At 48.8% G+C, this 18,232-nt stretch overlaps 1 protein-coding gene across 1 annotated transcript in view; it reads right to left on the reverse strand.

Annotated features, from left to right (window-relative positions):
• SF3A1 (splicing factor 3a subunit 1) overlaps positions 1 to 18,232 on the reverse strand; it is a 23,202-nt gene continuing 4,970 nt past the window's right edge. The window contains exons 3-16 of the mRNA XM_023190695.2: positions 12,918 to 13,125; positions 11,540 to 11,797; positions 9,410 to 9,484; positions 8,517 to 8,667; positions 8,006 to 8,199; positions 7,016 to 7,133; positions 6,518 to 6,703; positions 5,429 to 5,550; positions 5,088 to 5,333; positions 3,983 to 4,190; positions 3,319 to 3,473; positions 1,927 to 2,028; positions 1,741 to 1,812; positions 1 to 970 (exon numbers count right to left, since the gene is read on the reverse strand). Coding sequence (XP_023046463.1) covers positions 869 to 970; positions 1,741 to 1,812; positions 1,927 to 2,028; positions 3,319 to 3,473; positions 3,983 to 4,190; positions 5,088 to 5,333; positions 5,429 to 5,550; positions 6,518 to 6,703; positions 7,016 to 7,133; positions 8,006 to 8,199; positions 8,517 to 8,667; positions 9,410 to 9,484; positions 11,540 to 11,797; positions 12,918 to 13,125 — 2,197 coding nt within the window. The 3' untranslated portion in view covers positions 1 to 868. The remainder of the gene's footprint in view (positions 971 to 1,740; positions 1,813 to 1,926; positions 2,029 to 3,318; positions 3,474 to 3,982; positions 4,191 to 5,087; positions 5,334 to 5,428; positions 5,551 to 6,517; positions 6,704 to 7,015; positions 7,134 to 8,005; positions 8,200 to 8,516; positions 8,668 to 9,409; positions 9,485 to 11,539; positions 11,798 to 12,917; positions 13,126 to 18,232) is intronic.

The following is an 18,232-nucleotide window of genomic DNA, read 5'->3' on the forward strand; positions in this document are numbered from 1 at the left end:
AGTAAATTATTTAAATTTTATCCCTTGGCACATGACCTTAGTACAATTAAGTATCTGTTAAATACATTTTAAAGAAACCGCATCACATTCACACACCTATGAGGCACCTGCCCAGGATCACAGAGCCAATCAATCAGGTGATGGGATTCCAGGTCGACAGGAAACCACCGCCCACTGACACAGGGACTGCACCATCTATCCTTGGTTTTCGTGGTGCCTGCCATGCTTCCTGTATTCCTGTTAAATACAAGGGGCAGGCCTCTGGAGGATCCCAATGTTTTAAAAGGGCAATACGAATATGATTCTAATACATAAAAAGTATGAGGGCAGCAAGAATTTAGTTACAAAGCCCAAAAATCCTCAGAGAAGCCACATGGCACTCTGCAGTGTTACCACTGCATCGAGTCTGGGCAGGGCACAGGTGACCAAGGGACAAGTCTTATTTAACTGATTTCACAAGGGTCCAAGAGTTTTATTAGACAACCCATGTCAAGGTACAAAATGATTAATGACAATAACAGCCATATTCTATTAGCCAAGTGCCACTTGTCACTATGAAACTATCCTGTAGGACATCCCTGGGCTCTCAGTTGCTAATGGGCTGCTTGAAGAAATGAATGTCCTCAAATCAAGACCCTAACGCAAAGAGATTCCAGAGAGTGGCTTAGAAAGCCCAGCTACTCTTACTAAGGTGGGGAAAGGGTCAGGGGAATGAACCTCTGCAGGACAATTTGAATTCCCAAACTGAGTTAAGAGGGAAACAAATATGCAGGCAGGGCAAGGCCTCAGGGGGGCTCCTGGGTCTGGGACAGGGGGTGGGAGACAGGAGAGGCAAAATGGCAGGGACTTGACAGCAGGTTCCTCTTGTCTACTTCTTCCTCCCGCCTCTCTCCTTGAGGGCCAGGTGGATGACTGCGCCATTGGCCATGTTGTAGTAAGCCAGTGAGTTGGAATCTTTGATGAAGATACCCTGGAAAACGGAGAGCATGCCTTAGCGCGGGGCAACCCAGCCTTGGGCATACCGCTGCAACCTTACAACTGTGCACCTGGTCCGTTTGCGCTCCGGACTTAGCAAATACAGGAGCTTGTGAGAAGGTAAGGTGTTGGGGATTAGAGGCCTCTCATTCCTCCCACTGTTTCCTTTCTTCCCACCAATTATGCTCCTCCCCTTTGTCAACATTTGACTGAAAAGCTCAACTCCCCAAAAAGTTGGCCCTGACCAACTTCATGGAGCTCTGACTCTGAAATCACAAGACCTTTAGGGATCACTTAGCCCAACAGCCTCAATGTATAGAGATAATTGAGGCCCACAGCGGGAATTTGTTCAAGTTTAGAGAGGAAGAACATAACACCTCCGTGTGACCTGGCATCAGGTGGGGTTAGACTATCACCTCCAAGTCAGGCTGCCTGAGGTTGCACTGGCAGGGATGGCCCAACCACTGGATCAGGAACCCACCACAGCATGCCTAAGTCTTGTCCCTAAATCTCTATGCCCCATCATTGAGGCAAAGAATCATACCGATCCCACACAAAACTCTACTGTGACCCCACCAGAGCCCTGCATTGTTGGGCACACCTGCCCCAGCACTCCAGGCCAGCATCATGCCTTCTAGGACAGATTCAGATGGCCACACCCCGATAATCACTTCACTCCCCTTTTGGCTTCCATGAGAGATTTAGCTTCTGTGAAAGCAGAGGTGTCAGGACCCAAGGGGCAGGTCTGTGGACAAATTGACTCACCTCATACTGTAGCTTCTGTTTCCCTGCAGGCATGCCTGTGGCTTCATGAATCTTTACCTTAATGACAGAGACCTGTGGGATCAAGCAGCAGTCATTCAACTCCTTGGTAAGGCCAGCTACAGGAAGCTTTCCCCTGACTGCTTGGTTCCCATGCACCCAATGCCAGTTTGTGGCAGCAACCCATACCTGGTCCGTGAGCGGGAGAGTGAAGACCAGCACCTGCCCATTCAGTTTCCATTCTGTCTTATCCTGCATGTTGGGCACCTGGACTTTGATGGACACTGGACCCTATAAAACAGGAGGTGGTCATTATGCCGAGGGAGCCCTGAACCAATCAAGAACTATCCTCTGCTATCCCGAGGCCTGTCCAGACAATGTCACCTGTGCATCTGGGCTCCTGGACTCTGGCCTGATTCACCACTGATACCACTTGTAAGGTTGTACAAGTCACTCCCCCTCTGCAAGATTAGGTTTCTTTTCTTTAAAACCATCTCTATCTTGTCTCCTGGTGAGTTTGGAGCTAAAGTGAAGAACTTTGGTGAAAATACTCTGCACATCCCAAGGGAAAACAATATGACCTGCAGGGTCAGAAGACCTGGATTCCCAACTCAGCTTCCCAGCTAACAAGGTCTGTCTGAGCCTCAATGTCATTATCCATCAGAGAGGGTTAATGACTGTTTTGAGTATTGAGGGGGAAGTATCTGTAAAGTACTTAGCTCTTTCCTGGTACTTGAGTTAAGCATTTAAGAAATGGGAACTATTATTAAAAAACAAACAGGGTGGGTGCAGTGGCTCATGCCTGTAATCCCAGCACTTTGGGAGGCCAAGGTGGCAGATCACTTACGGCCAGGTAACAAGCCTGGCCAACGTGACAAAATCCCATCTCTACTAAAATACTAAAAATACAAAAAGTAGCTGGGTGTGTGATGCACACCTGTAATCCCAGCTACTCGGGAGGCTGAGTTATAAGAATCACTTAAACTCGGGAGGCAGAGATTGCGGGGTGGGGGGAAGAAAAAAAAAAACCAAACAAATAATTTGGTCAAAGACATTGGGGGAGCAGAAGCTGGGGCTGTTTCTGTATCCTTACTGCAGCCTGACAGCTTCCTTAGGGGCTGGCAGTGACAAGGTCCCCACCTCCCCTTATTCCAGGACCCCAACAGGATCCCACCCAACAGGCAGACCTCCTAAGGGCTAGAGCTGGGGAGGAAGGCCACAGTAAATTTTAAAACACCATACACAATTTCCTCCAGGGGTCTAGGGTCCCTCTCACACCTGAGTTGTGCTGTCCGTGCAGCTGGGTCTCCCTGTTGGCCTGTTAAGTCTACACCAGAGGGACCACCACAGTTACCACCTCTGCCACCACCACCATCACCATCACCACCAATGCTCTCTGCTCCTCCAATTGCTGACCCCACATTCACGGTGTGCTCAGAAGCCCTTAGATGCCTCCAGCGGCTGACCTAGGCCCCAGTAGCCAAGACTGGGAGTGAAATAGTGTCAGTCTGGGAAGTGTACGACAGGGGTGGGACTGAACCCTCCAGCTAGAAACTTGAGCAGTATTCTGGGATCACATACCTTGTTTCTGCGTAGGAACTCCTCCTCTGGCATGAGGCTGTCCTCTGTCTTCAGTTTTTTGGAGGTGGGCTCATCTTCCATGGGAGGTGGGGGATGAACAGGGGGCATTGGGGCTGGGGCTGGGACAGGTGCCACAGGTGGAGCAGGCACAAAGGCTGCAAAGACAAGAATAAGCAGCACCATGAGAGGGCAGAAGGGGCCCAGGACTCAGGGCTGATGAGAAGTTGAGAGAGGAGTTTGCAAAGGTTTCCTCTAGTCAGAGGTGTGAAGTGCTGTTCCCTGCTGAGTCTGACAGCCAGCAGGTTCCCCAGCAGGGGGACCTGGGAGGCTGCCCAGATTGGACAGCAGAGGACTGCAGGAGGGGCAGGACTGATGGATGGAGCTAGTGCCAGGCAACAAGCAACTCTCAGGCCTCTGAGCCTGTTGGGGACCTGACCCCTGAATGCAGACACCGGCTACATCATTTCAGCCTCCCATTTCTACCAGGAATGGTGGCTCCCAGCTCTAGGGTTGTGGATCTTCCACACAGGAAGCCAGGGCCTCTCCTCTGGGCTGGACACCCTGCTGGAACAGCTGGCACTAGCATCAGCCACTGCTCTGTTGACAGTACTTGGCCTGTGGTTCCTGACCTAACGGCCTGGAAAGTGATGAAAGAGATACTGACCTGTTGGCACAATCATAGGGGGTGGGCGGGGGGCCATGATAGGAGGGGCCGAGGGAGGCATGGGCACCACGTTGATTCTGGGCGCGTGGATGATGGGCGGCATGGGGGCGATCACTGAGCCTGGGGGCAGCCGAACCACAGATGCCATTGGGGGCCGGGGCATGACAGGTACTGCAGAGACAACCGTAGTACGAACTGGAGGTGGCATCTGTGCAGGAAAGAGACCCACAAGTTACAGGAAGCCAAAGTTGGACTCTAAGGGCACACACAGTTGGCAACTGGCTGCCTGCAGCTCTGAGGATGGAGGTTAGACAGCTCCGTCCTGGCCCCTGGTACTGAGAAACTGTGGCCTCACACTGGGCGTCCAACAGGAACTGAGCTACTGAGAGCCCGAGGATGACACTCACTCTACTTGGGACTTGGCAGGTCAAATTTGACCAGCTACTTTGGCAATCACTGAGTCACTAAAGAGGCTGAGACCTTGGCCGGGCACAGTGGCTCATGCCTACAATCTCAGCAATTTGAGAGGCTGAAGTGGGCAAATCACCGGAGGTCAGGAGTTCGAGACCAGTCTGATCAACATGGAGAAACCCTGTCTCTACTAAAAATACAAAATTAGCCGGGCGTGGTGGCGCATGCCTGTAATCCAAGCTACTTGGGAGGCTGAGGTAGGAGAATCACTTGAACTCAGGAGACGGAGGTTGCAGTGAGCCGAGATCGTGCCACTGCACTCCAGCCTGGGCGACAAGAGTGAAGCTCCATCTCAAAAAAAAAAAAAAATAGGGAGAGGAGCTGAGACCTCGACTAAATCTCCTGGAGACAGGTCAGCAGTCCTCAAAGACTCAATAAGCCCTTAAGACACAACCTGCTGACAGCCCTTCTCTGACACAAACTGGTTTCTCACATTTGCCTCTCACCTCCCTCCTTGTTCCAACCCTCCTCCACAAACAGATTAAGCTAGAAGTTCCCACTTGCATTTAAAGGGCTCTTTCTCTTTCAAACTGACCCACCCCACACTGTAAGGCAGTTGCCCATCTCAGCCAACAGTGTCCGACCTCAAGAACAAAGCTCTAAAAAGTCAGCTGCAGGGTAGATGCTGGCTTACTGTGGGTGGTCGGGGCACTGAAGTGATGGGTGGGGCTGAGCTGGGGATGTTGGTGGCTGAAGATGGTGGCGGTGGCTGTTGAGGTATTTCATTGGGCTTGCTGGGGCCAATCTTCTCTTTGGTGTCATCCTCTGGCACCAGGCCTTTGGCCTTGTGAATGGCCTCAATCTGCTCCTGGAGGGTGATGTTGGCCTGGGCAGCCTGCTGGGTCCGGGCCATGCTGCCTGAGTGGCCATCCCAGGTCACCTGCAAATGAAAGCAAAGCCACAATGCTCCTGGAACTAAGCCCAAGTGTGAAAGATGGGGGGCAGAGAAGACACTAGGTTCCACTTTAGCCGCACCTTTTCCTCTGGCTTCTGGATCTCCTCCTCACCGATCTTCTTACCAATGGCTGTTTCCTCTACACCGAAGATGTCAGTACGCCGCTCAGCCAACTGCTTCAAGCTGCTCTCAATATCCAGACCTGAACAGTCACAAAACAAAGGCAGAGGATAGAAAGAGAAAATAAACCAGGTGTCCTGACAAGAGAGCAGCTTTTCTGATGTGCAGCGAGGAGGCCGGTTCCATGGAATGAGGGTAACTCAGGGCCCCAACACAGCACTCTTGTCCTCTGGGCTCAGGGAAAGCTATCCAATCAGTACTAAGCCTACAAACCCAGTGCTTGTGCAACCCCTCTGACTTAGAACAGAACAGTAGGCCGGGCAAGGTGGCTCATGCTTGTAATCTCAGCACTTTAGGAGGCCAAGGCAGGAGAATCACACCTGAGGTTAGGAATTCGAGACCAGCACAGCCAACATGGTGAAACCCCATCTCTACTGAAAATACAAAAATTATCTGGGCGTGGTGGTGCGTGCCTATAATCCCAGCTACTTGGGAAGCTGAGGCAGGAGAACTGCTTGAACGTTGGAAACAGAGGTTGTAGTAGCCAACATGGTGCCACTGCACTTCAGCCTGGGAGACAGAGTAAAACTCCATCATTCATAAATTTAATTAATTAATTAATTAATTAATTAAATAAGATGGTGAGTCAGAGAGGGCAACTGTGCGGAAAGGGCCACATGGTGTAAGTGGCAGAGTCAAAACTAGAAGTGCAGTCTCCCACCTCTGGCACAGTCCCTGCCCCATTCCAAGCAGCTTGGGGTACTCTAGCCATCAGTGTTCTCCTTCTAAACAGCCACAGGAAGCCCTCCCAGCTAAAGCCAGAGCTTTCTCTGGGATGTTAACAGGCACATGTCCTCTCCTTCAGTGTCTGCCTTTGGGGAATTTCTATGGGGAGTCCTCTGGAAAGTGGGGAGTTCTCTTGCAATATCACAGGGTGCAACTCTCCTCAAAAGCTTCTGTTGACCTCAATTGTTGCTTTCTATGTTTGCTTAGAAAAGTTGACTGTAATCTGGAGATCATCATGGGCTCTCCTGGAACCCCCACCTCACCTGGTGCGTACACCTCGTCATCACTCTGCTTCTCACGGATGGAGCGATCCCGCTGCTCCAGCCAGCGAGGGTCAAGAAGTCCAATGCGCATGTGTTCTTGCATTTTGCTGGCAGGGATCTTCTCACCAGTAATGGGGGACACAAGATACTCATCTGGAGCAGGGGCTGGAGGCAAGGGCTTGGAGGCTAAAAGGAAACAGATGTTTCAGTAAGAACACTGGTGGGCAGCCACCTGAGTTAAGAGGGTGGTATTTCATTCATGCATCATTCATCAAGGCATCTATTCAGTGCCACTCTTGTACCTGGCACTGTGAAAGGCACTAGGGCACGAGAGATGACTGGGCCCTGTTCCCCACCATGAAACCTGTTAACAGATGGGCTTGCAATGCTTTTACAATAAGCTGCACCTCAAGCCCTCCTAGAAAGACAGGTGTGAGGAACACACAAGGGCACACGGGACCTTCCTGGGCAGTCCGAGGGTTGGGAAGCAGGCCCTACCTTTGGGATCATAGTCCTTGCGGACAATGACTTGGTCTGGAGTTGGGGGCAGAGGTGGAGGCATGGGCGTCTCTGGGGGTGGGGGTACTTTCTGCCCTTCTTCTTCATCATCTGAACCCTGAAAAGCAAAGCAATGGCAGGACTCAAAGAGGGGCTGAGGCCACATCCCTGTAGCTGAGCCTGACAGCTCTCTGGGTGGCAAGGAGCCTTGGCCTCTGCCAGCCAGCATCCATGTGCTAAGCCTCCCAGGGCAGCTGAGGCCAGCCGGCAGCAGGCCAACCTGCTTCCTCACAGCATGAATGGGAGCGCTGGGGCCATGCTCCTAGCACTCCTCCCAGGCATTTCCAGCAGCTGGCACCAGGCAGTCCCGAGAGGCCAAGGGCACTTAACATGCTGGGGGGGCAGTGCCGGGGGAGTGGCAGAGGGGGGCAAGTGGGCAATCAATGGTAGCCGCTCACACAGCAATGCTGGGAGGGAGAGAAAAAGTCATTTCCCACAGACAGGGGCCCTTTCTTCTCAGGTTGTGCACAAATTCTTTCCGAGAGGGGGAGAACAGTCTGGTTCTGGAGACTCCATGCCTGCTTGAAGGGCCTGGCTTGAAGGGGGTAGGGATGCCTGAAAGGAAGTGTGGGCTACATTTAGAAAAGCTCTGGGAGCTTGGATCCCAGCTGAGAGCTCAAAACAGAATAGGGTAATGCAGTGAGTTCCCTAACTGAGGGCTGGCATGAGGCAGTGAGAGCAGGGTGTCTGGGCCAGGGAGAAGGCCACAAAACAGGTCAGCACAGCTTTTAGATCCTTGCCTATGAATGAATCTTTGTTGCCGGAGCTGGAAAGAGGCTCTGTACTGCCTGGGCTTGGGCAGCTGTATGGCCTTTTTCAGGACCTCCTTTCAAGGCTCACCAGGGAGCTGGATCTGACTGGTGGAGAGCACTTCGATCTCCTGGGGCTTCAGGAGAAAAGGTCATCCCACAGGCCCACCCAGCAGCTTACCTCATCCATGTCTTGTACTTGGGTGTCCTGGTCCAGCTGGGAAGGAGGCTCCTCTGCCTTCTCCTGTTTGTCATCCTCCTCATCAGACTCAACCTCCATCTCAACTTCCTCACTCTCCCCAAACTTCTCATAGCGCTCCTGAATGAGGATTCGGGCCCCCAGCTCCTCCGGCGTGGTGGGGGGAGGGAAGTTCCCTAGAGGGTGAGCCAGAGACAAAGGTATTCCTTATCAAAGACCCATCTATTTGCCCTGTCTGAGCTTCCCAAGGGCTGAGGCTATGTCTGTTTTCTCTCCAGCTATCTTCAGAGGCCCATCTAGGGTCTGGCAAGTAGCTACTGAATCTAACTTGGGCAAAGTGGTAGAACCAAAGTCTTTTGGGAGCAGGGAAGAAACAGACACTGATAAAGCCCTCTGAGAGATTCTGCTGCTCTCCAGGAACACTTGCACAAGGCCTCCTGGGAAGTCTCAGAGTTCGTGGCTTCCCATCTGGAGTCACCCCTCACAGACCTACCTTGCTCATTGGGTTGGAAGTCCACTGTTTCCACAACCACAAAATCATGCCAGTCAATCTGGGCATAGGCCACCCGCTCCTTCTCCTTCTCCTCTTCTTCCTTCTTCCTCTCACGTTCCTGGAATTTGGCCCATTCCACTCGGTAACACACCTAGAGATGGGAAACAGCTCGGTGCTAAGCTGAAGCAGGGTCTGCTCCTGATGGCTTTCATCAAAGCCAGCGCCTCCTTCAAAACAGAATGGAGGCCGGGCACGGTGGCTCAAGCCTTTAATCCCAGCACTTTGGGAGGCCGAGACGGGCGGATCACGAGGTCAGGAGATCGAGACCATCCTGGCTAACATGGTGAAACACCGTCTCTACTAAAAAATACAAAAAAAAAAACCTAGCTGTGCGAGGTGGGGGGCGCCTGTAGTCCCAGCTACTCGGGAGGCTGAGGCAGGAGAATGGCGTAAACCCGGGAGGCGGAGCTTGCAGTGAGCTGAGATCCGGCCACTGCACTCCAGCCTGGGCGACAGAGCGAGACTCCGTCTCAAAAAAAAAACAGAATGGAAGTATGGTTCCAAACTATGGCATTTGCACCGGGTTCCACCCAGGCGCAGAGTTCGGACAGAATGAAACCTCCACCCTCTGATCTGCTTGGCAGCTGGCCTTCTGCCTTCTAGCTAGAGTGGAAAAGAGGGAGACATATTGAGGCTGAGAGCAAAGCAGAAAGTTGTGGTACGTTGGGAAGCATCTGGACTCCAGGTTTCTTTGGCCTTTGTATCTAACAAAGCCTTTTCTCACACCATTCCTGTGACTGCAACATAACAAGGTCCTGCCTCAGAGACTGTTTTCAAACGTAAAACAGAACCCAACATCAGTAACTGATTGCAAGAAATCCTATTCAGTTTACCTGATCCAAAACTTCTCGGGGGTTTTCAGCCTCTTTCTTGAGCTTTGAAAATAAACCTTTGGGTGGAATCAAGATCTGAAATACAGAAGAGTTAAAGCAACTGTCAGTGCTTTACAATGCGGTACAAAGAGGCAGCCTTCCTGGACCTGTGATAAAGCACAGGAGATGAGGAAGCATGGGATTCTGTGTCCCAATCCCAGCTCCACTTGGCTGTGGGACTTTGGGCAAGTTACTTAACCTCAGTAACTTGATTTCCTTCTCCAAACTAATGGCACCACCACTCAAAGTTGGCACCATGAACTTAAAAAGGCTGCTTCAAGGATTAGCAGGAAAGCATGCAAAGCACTAGCAGATTACCCAGAACATGGTCAGTACGAGATGGCTGCTTTCATGAGACTGACCTGCTCTTATCCTTTCGAAAACACTACACAGGAGGTCTCCCCTGACTATCCTATTCAGAACCGCAGTCTACCTGCCCCACCTCCCTCTATTTTTGCCCCCTGCTTTCTCTCTCTCCATAGTATTTAGCACCATGTGACAGACACTAACAATGCACCTGACTCCTCCTCACTAGACTAGAAACTCCACCAAGACAGGGATTTTTCTTTTGTTCACGATTACATCTCCAGTCCCCTGAATAATGTCTGACAATGAATATTTACTGAGAGAACAAATGTTGCCTTTGTTCTAAAGGGCCCAAAAAGCTTCTACTGCCACTGGCAAAGTGGCTCAGCCCTATCCCAGTCCCTCCTTATATGTTTACCCCAGGAATCTATCTGCTCAGTCTTCCATGGCTAGAAACAGACACCAGTACCCTCAAGTTACAGTGGTAAATGCCAATACCCAAGTTCTGAAGAAGAAAAAACAGGAAAGTAATAGAATAAAAAGTGATCTGGGACCTTTAACCCTGGAAGCAGTCCACTGGGAGAAATTAATCCAGGGCTCCTTTAAAATTGATATTGCATATTTATAGTAACTCTTGGCCTTGGGCCTTCAATGATTGTTATTTAAGCTACCATACTAGCTTCTGGATTTGGTCATTTTTTAAACACACACATTTTTACAATTCTTTCTAATTATATATTTAAAAGTGAGTAAAGTTAGGAAATTCTCAAGTCCTTTCAAGTCAGATCTTTGAGGTGTTGTTTCTGGATATGAAGAACAGATGTATCCCACTGAAAACGGAAGGAAAACAACTTCCATGATATGTGTAGCAAGAAAAATGTGCCACAGGTAAAGCTACACCAGCACACTTTGCAATACATTAATAATCTGATTATCTTAAATGCCAGAACTGACTTGTCTACATTCTTGATTGCAGCTCTGTCACATGATAACTGAGCTCTTAGGGTCTGGAGTAAAAATGCCAGAGCTCAAGCCCCAGCCCTGCCACCTCCTAGCTATGTGACCCTGGCCATGTTAACTTCACTGCACCTGTTTTCTCTTCTGTAAAGTGAACATAATAAGAGTGGCTACCTTATAGGCTACTGGAGATTAAATGAGAAGATGCTGCACACATAATTTCTTAGTGATGTTAGTTATACTGACTTATATCACATCAAAGCTTCTCTCAATGCCTATTTAAATGCTATTTCCAATTTAAGGCACTTTATAAGCTGAAGAACCAAAGTTTTACGGTCAAATGTGGTTTAAATCTCAGCATAGCTACTTACTAGCTGACAGACCTTGAGTACGTGACTTCACCTTTCTGAGCCCATTTCTGCTTCTGAAAGATGGGGGGAAAACACCTCATGGCTTCTTGTGAGGACTAAATTAGGTAAAAGGAGGCAACTGTTAAAGGCTGACTTCTTCTCAGGGCCTTACTAGGCAACTGAAAATGGAAATGTACTTAAAAGCAGCAAGCACCACTTGGCCTTGTCACATAGCAGCCTAATGGTAGTTAGCAAGCATGTACTTCCCTTATCTTTAGAAACAAGCAGTCTGTGTTGCACTGAAATAAATAACTGAATAGAAATCAAGGTTTTACATTAAACTGGGATTCAAAACATTTGCTCAAAGGCCCCATGGAGAAGCGATGTCCTTGTAGACAGTGAGTGGACACAGTTCTTCCAAGGGTAAGACGTTTTCCTTTCCTGGGCCCAGGACCCCAGCCCCATCCTACCCAGGCACCTTGGTGTACTGCTCCACTAGCTTCGTGAAGTAGTTGAAGAGGCTGTGCTGTGGGCGGAGAAAGTCAAACTGGTAGTTGCGCTGCTCTTTCTGCATCAGCTGGGTCAGAAACTGGCGCCCATTCCTGGCCACAAACTGAGCCGTCAGCTTCACCACATCCAGGTCGAAGGCTGAGATGGAGGGGGGATCAGCAATAAACTCAAACTCAGGAGGAGGCTCTTTGGGCACGATGGTCTCTTGGATTACTTGGGCTTGGACCTAAGATGCAAAGGGAGTATGAGGCAAGAGGCACAGGAGTGAATAGGCTCCAGGGGAGGGGAGGGGACATGGGTATACACCCCTCAACAAGATGCTGTGAACCTCTAGACTTCTGTTAATTACGCACACACCACTAGCAATTGGTGTGAGAGAATTCTAAATCACAAGAGCATTGATTTCCCAGCCAACTATGGCCTCAACTCCCTGAATGGCTCTGAGTGAGAACCATTCCCCTCTGTACCTCTATTCCTGACTCGAAATTGAGGGCCAAAACTGGGTGACAGAAGATCCAACAGGAATATGGCTTATTAAATCCCATCCAAGAGTGACGGAAGTGCAGAAGGCCTACGTGTGTGCAGAAAACCCCACTGTACAAAATGTTTCCATGACCTCCGCATGAATCGTGAGGTAGAACAGGTACTGTGAATCTTCTTTATAGATGAAACAACTGAGGTAGCCTGAGGCTCTAGGAGTAGTACACTGCAATGTAAGGTCTTGGAACCTGACCTCAACCTTTATATCCCACTGCAAAACGAGGAGCTGCCTTTTCCACCATGGTTCAGGAGTACAGAAGGCAGGTCTGGACTAGAGGAATAACATGTCAGCCTCTCTCTTCATTCATAACCCTAATAGTCCCTAGTGCTGGGCCTTAGTACAAGGAAGTGGTATTAGGGGAGGCCAGATAGAGGGGTCCTGGGAAGAAGAGACAGAAGGGAAGGGATAGCATAAGGAGGAGCCCACAGGCCACATTGCATCCTTCAGCACAGCCAACTAGGAAGTCCTTCACCCATCATGGCACTGCCCTCATACCCTGAGCAAGGCCTTGAATAAATCACACTTCCCCCGACTCTCAGATTCCTCATACAGCCTCTGTGAGGGGTCAATGAGAAAAGACTCCTGAAGTTTTAAGCGCAGAGTTTGACAAGGGGTGCTTGGGAAATGCCAACTAACATCAGTACTTTGCTGTCTGGGTCTCGGTCTGCCTCTGAGAGATGGGGATGACAACCTCACTTCTCTCCCTGGGTGGTTGTGAAGTTTGGAGTTAATTGTGTACCCCCCATCCCTATCCCTGCTTCCCTCTCAAGCCCTGCGTAAGTGAAGGGGGCACTGGGCTCCAAACCTTCTGGGGCAGCTGCTGCTGGGTGGCCTGCTGCTGCTGCTGCATGACCTTGGGGATGGCGGCTGACGGCTCCTGAGCCTTTCCCTCCTTGAACTCGCTGACCTTGTGGCGGTAATAGGCATGGTAAGGGTCATTGGGGTTCAGAAAGTTGAACTTGGGGTTGTTGATCTCGTTCTGCCGGATCCTAGCTTCAAATTCAGGCCCATTTCTAGAGGGAGAAAAAACAGCAAGAATAAACACCACATCCCTTGTGTCTACTGAGATCTAGAACACTGCCCATTGGAACGTCCTTTTTGCCACCACCCACTGCTCAAACCAGTCCAGCCCTCAGCACAGCAGATGTCCTCCTCCAGCCTCCTGGCATTGGCGATCAGCGCCATGTGCCTCATTCAGCTCGAACCAGGCCGCCTCTACCATGGGGTCTCCCTGAACCCAGTCATTCCTTAGCTCCTTTTCCAGTTCTGCCATTTCCAAAATCACCTAGGTTATCGCTCATTTCTTTTAATAAAATTTACCTTAAAAAAAATCTATTTAAAATGGAGAATACACATTACTACTTCAAATTTTAAAAAATCAGTATGCCTTTACCAACAAAAGGTAGCCAAAAGTGAATATGATGAAAACAAAGTAATACTGTCAAAGTTTAGCTGGAAGTTTGCTGAGACTAGTTCTCTTAGTTCAAAGGGGTAGCAAGTGCTGGAGAGGTGTAAAAGGTACATGAGCACCAAACCTAGACTTTGTCCTCTGAGTAACGAGAAAGACTGAAAGACATGAAAATTTAGTTGATTTGAGCCTGGGCAACAAGAAAAGACTCTAACTCTACAAACAATTTTAAAAATAAATTAGCTGGGCATGGTGGCTTGTGCCTCTAGTCCCAGCTACTCAGGAGGCTGAGGTGGGAGGATCATTTGTGCCCAGGAGTCTGAGGCTGCAGTGAGCTAGAATCGTATCACTGTACTCCAGCCTGGAAAAGAGAGCGAGACCCTGTCTTTTGTTTTTGTTTTAAGAAACTAAATTAATTGGTTTAATGCCTTGTCCAAGTACTGCCTAAAACCACCCCAATTATAATAGTGAGGCCCACACAGGAAACATGCTCAGCAAGGACTCAGCCTCGTACAGCTGTATAAGGCACCTTCAGATGACAGGGGTGTGGTAAGATCAGCAGGGAGGTCTCCGACTGTCTGTACTTGGGATGGCTCCCCAGATATGCCCCATGTCCCCAGCAAGCCTTCAAAACCTCAGGATAATGAAAAAATGTCCCTGTAATGATATTTAGGGAACCCTGATTTTTAAAATGTCCGAACAGTAATACTTCAAAGTGCCACACCTACATACAACACCTGTGTCAGTCAGAAAATCCACGGACCTTAAAGACACAAGATATGAACACATTCAAGTTGCAGGCTCACTACCGACTCACTCTGACCCAGAGCAAGTTACCAAACTACTCTTTGATTCCATTTCCCCACGTGTAAAAAGCAGCTAACACCAGTTTCCCTTTCTACCTTGAAACATTATTGAGGAGATGCCAAAGTCTTCTTTTTGTTTTAGAGACAGGGTCTCACTCTGTCACCCAGGTTGGAGTGCAGTAGTACAATCTCAGCTCACTGCAACCTCCACCTCCTGGGCTCAAGGGATCCTCCCACCTCACCCTCCTGAGCAGCTGGGACTACAGGCATGCACCACCATGCCCAGCTAATCTGTTTTATATTTTGTAGAGATGGCATTTTGCCATGGTGTTCAGGCTGGTCTCGAATTCCTGCGCTCAAGTGATACACCCACCTTGGCCTCCCAAAGTGACAAAATTACAGGCGTGAGCCACTGAACCCAGCCCTTAAAGTCTTTTCAAATCGTACAGTGGCCTGCAAATGCAAGGGGCTAGGAGAGGTTGTTCCATAAACATCGTCTGTGGGGCCTTCCATTGCTCCTCTGGTGAGAACCTTGTACTTAGAACTGCCCCAAACACACCAAGGCATGGCCCCAGCATCTATCTGGTGCCAGCCAGCCGGCTCCACTCTCTTCTGACTTTCATATCCCTGGCCTGTGAGTTTAAGAGGGGGTGGGAGCCTGGCACAGTGGCGCACACTTGTAGTCCCAGCTACTCAGAAGGCTGAGGTGAGAGGATCACTTGAGTCCAGAAGATCATATCCAAGCCTGGACAACAAAATGAAATTTCATCTCTTAAAAAAAAGTTTTTTTTTAATTTTAAGAGAGACGCAGTACTGTACCCCAGATCAAGCAGTACAGCAATATGTGCCACACTAGTGATCAACACCCAGGCTGGCTCCTCAGCAAGTCCTGGTCATACCCTGCCATGTGACTAACATCATGAGGTCTCAATTTGACAGTACATTAGTCTAACTGGAACCTCATGCTTTGGAAAAAAAATTCTCCCTACTCCTTAAATAATGCAAACCACACATAAGAATGAAGGTGAATGCACACTTAAATCCTGCTTAACTAGGCCACTATACCCAGCAAATGCCTCAGGCAGACAAAGGGCTCCTGGAAAAGGGGGCCCTGGTTGTCTCCTGTAACACTGCCTAGGCCATAACTTTACCCCATCTGGGAACAATCTGAAAGATAAAACAATGAGAAGGCTTGGCATGTTCATTCCAAACTATTCTGTTGCTTTAAATTAGCTTAACATTAATTTTAGAATCATACTCTCCACCAGAAGGAATAGATTTCAACAGAAAAAAACATGATTCTGACTCAACCCAGCTGCTGGGACTTTTTAAGGGTAATTTCCACTTCAGTTTCTTGCAGAAACATGCACGAAACGAAAGGCCTAACCTAGTGAAAAAACTTTTGGAAAACTGCTCAGTTGTGGATTTCTACTGCTTGCTCCATAAATACACATGAACCTAGGAGAAGTGAAGCACAGAGTTCTGCACGTCTGCTTTAACTCGGATATTGGTCTGTCTCTTTGTTGCAACGTAAACCATAAGTTCACAGATTTTATTTGTTTATTTACTTTTTTTTTTTTTTTTTGAGACGGAGTCTCGCTCTGCCACCCAGGCTGGAGTGTAGTGGCCGGATCTCAGCTCACTGCAAGCTCCGCCTCCTGGGTTTACACCATTCTCCTGCCTCAGCCTCCCAAGTAGCTGGGACTACAGGCGCCCGCCACGTCGCCCGGCTAGTTTTTTTTTTGTATTTTTTAGTAGAGACGGGGTTTCACCGTGTTAGCCAGGATGGTCTCCTGACTAACCTGACCTCGTGATCCACCTGTCTCGGCCTCCCAAAGTGCTGGGATTATAGGCTTGAGCCACCGCGCCCGGCTGTTTATTTACTTTTGAGGCGGAGTCTCATTCTGTCACCCAGGCTGGAGTGCAGTGGCACCATCTTGGCTCATTGTAACCTCTGCCTCCCAGGTTGAAGCAATTCTCCTGCCTCAGCCTTCCAAGTAGCTGAGACTACAGGCGCCCGCCACCACACCCAGCTAATTTTTTGTATTTTTAGTAGAGACGAGGTTTCACTATGTTGGCCAGGCTGGTCTCGAACTCCTGACCTCAGGTGATTGCCTGCCTCAGTTTCTCAAAGTGCTGGGATTACAGGTGTAAGCCACCACACTGGCTCACAGATTTTAGAAACGCCTACAAAAGCAATCACCATAGCTAAAAATCAATCTAGGGATGTGCATGGTTTTGGATTTTTTTCTTTTTTCTTTTTTTGAGATAGGGTCTTGCTCTATCGCCCCAGGCTGGAGTACACTGCCATGATCATAGCCTTGACCTCTCAGGCTCATGTGATCCTCCCAAGGGGCTAGAACTACAGATATGCGCCACCACGCCCAGCTAATTTTTTTATTTTTTTGTAGAGACAGGGGTCTCACTACGTTGCCTAGGCTGGTCTCCAAGTTCTGGGTTCACACGATCCTCCCACCCTGGCCTCCCAAAGTGCTGGGATTACAGGCGTGAGCCACCTAACCTGGTCATATATGTTTAAAGGGACTTTGGACGCACTCTTATTTCTTTAGCAGCAAAAGATGGCACAAAATTATTGGAAAGCTACTTGGCAAAATGTTTAAGAAATCTTTCAAGGATGCTCTTTTAGCCAATAATGAGCCACACAGAATTTTCTTCTAAGGAAACAATCTAAAAGGGAAAGAAAATGCTCAGAGATTTCCCCACAGCTTACTTTGCCAAAATGAAATGGTGGGAACAGGCCAGGTGCAGTGGTCATGCCTATAATCCCAACACTCTGGGTGGGTGAACATGAGGATCACTTGAGGCCAGGCGTTTATGACCAACCTGAGCCACATAGAAAGACCCCATCTTTACAAAAAAAACAAAAAAAAAAAAAAAAAAAATTAGCTAGGTGTGGTAGCAGGCACCTGTAGTCCTAGCTACTCAGGAAACTGAGGTGGGAGGATAACTTGAGCCCAGGAGTTCGAGGTTGCAGTGAGCTAAAATCGTGCCACTGCACTCCAGCCTGCATGTCAGATCGAGACTCTGTCTCTAAAAAAGCAATGTTGGAAACCTCCTCCTCTAAGGAAAATACAGAAATGGTGGCCAAGTCAAGGGAAGTATTTCACCTCTACATGATGCATCCTCTTAATAAAGGACCACAGGGCATTACGAAGACCATGGAGCACAATGGAAAAACGCTTACAACACAGAGTTGAATGTGAAAGTATCTTTGCTAATATTACAAGGATGAAAAAGGATGCCAAAGACAGAAGGAAACAGAAAAAAGTGAAAACAGCTAGTAGACACTATTCTGGTAATGAGAATATGGTGATTCTTCACCCAACTCCCCTTTTTCGTATATTCTGTTTTTAAAATATTAGGGGAAAAGGGGAAGCATGAACACGGCTAAGAGTCATTAAACATTTATCTTAAACACAACAAACACTGTCTAAATCTGACATGACCCAATCATCATCATAATGTTCAATCAAGCACAGAGCAGCTTTCAACCTAATACTCACGGTAATCAAAGCCCTTGAAATGTAATGAGATGAATCTGCAGAGCTGACGCAATGAAAATCTAACAAAAGTAGGCTGGCGCCATGGCTCATGCCTGTAATCCCAGCACTTTGGGAGGCCCAGGTCGGGGGATCACGTAGTCAAGAGATTGAGACCAGCCTGGCCAACATGGTGAAACCACGTCTCTACCAAAAATACAAAAATTACCCAGGCGTGGTGGTGCACACCTGTTGTCCTAACTACTCGGGAGGCTGAGGCAGGAGAATCACTTGAACCCAAGATGCGGAGGTTGCAGTGAGTTGAGATTGCACCACCGCACTCCAACCTGGCAACAGAGCAAGACTCCGTGTCATTTAAAAAAAAAACAGTCTAACCGAAGTAATC

The sequence above is a fragment of the Piliocolobus tephrosceles genome, chromosome 19 (genome assembly GCF_002776525.5).
Source record: "Piliocolobus tephrosceles isolate RC106 chromosome 19, ASM277652v3, whole genome shotgun sequence".
Taxonomy (NCBI): Eukaryota; Metazoa; Chordata; class Mammalia; order Primates; family Cercopithecidae; genus Piliocolobus; species Piliocolobus tephrosceles.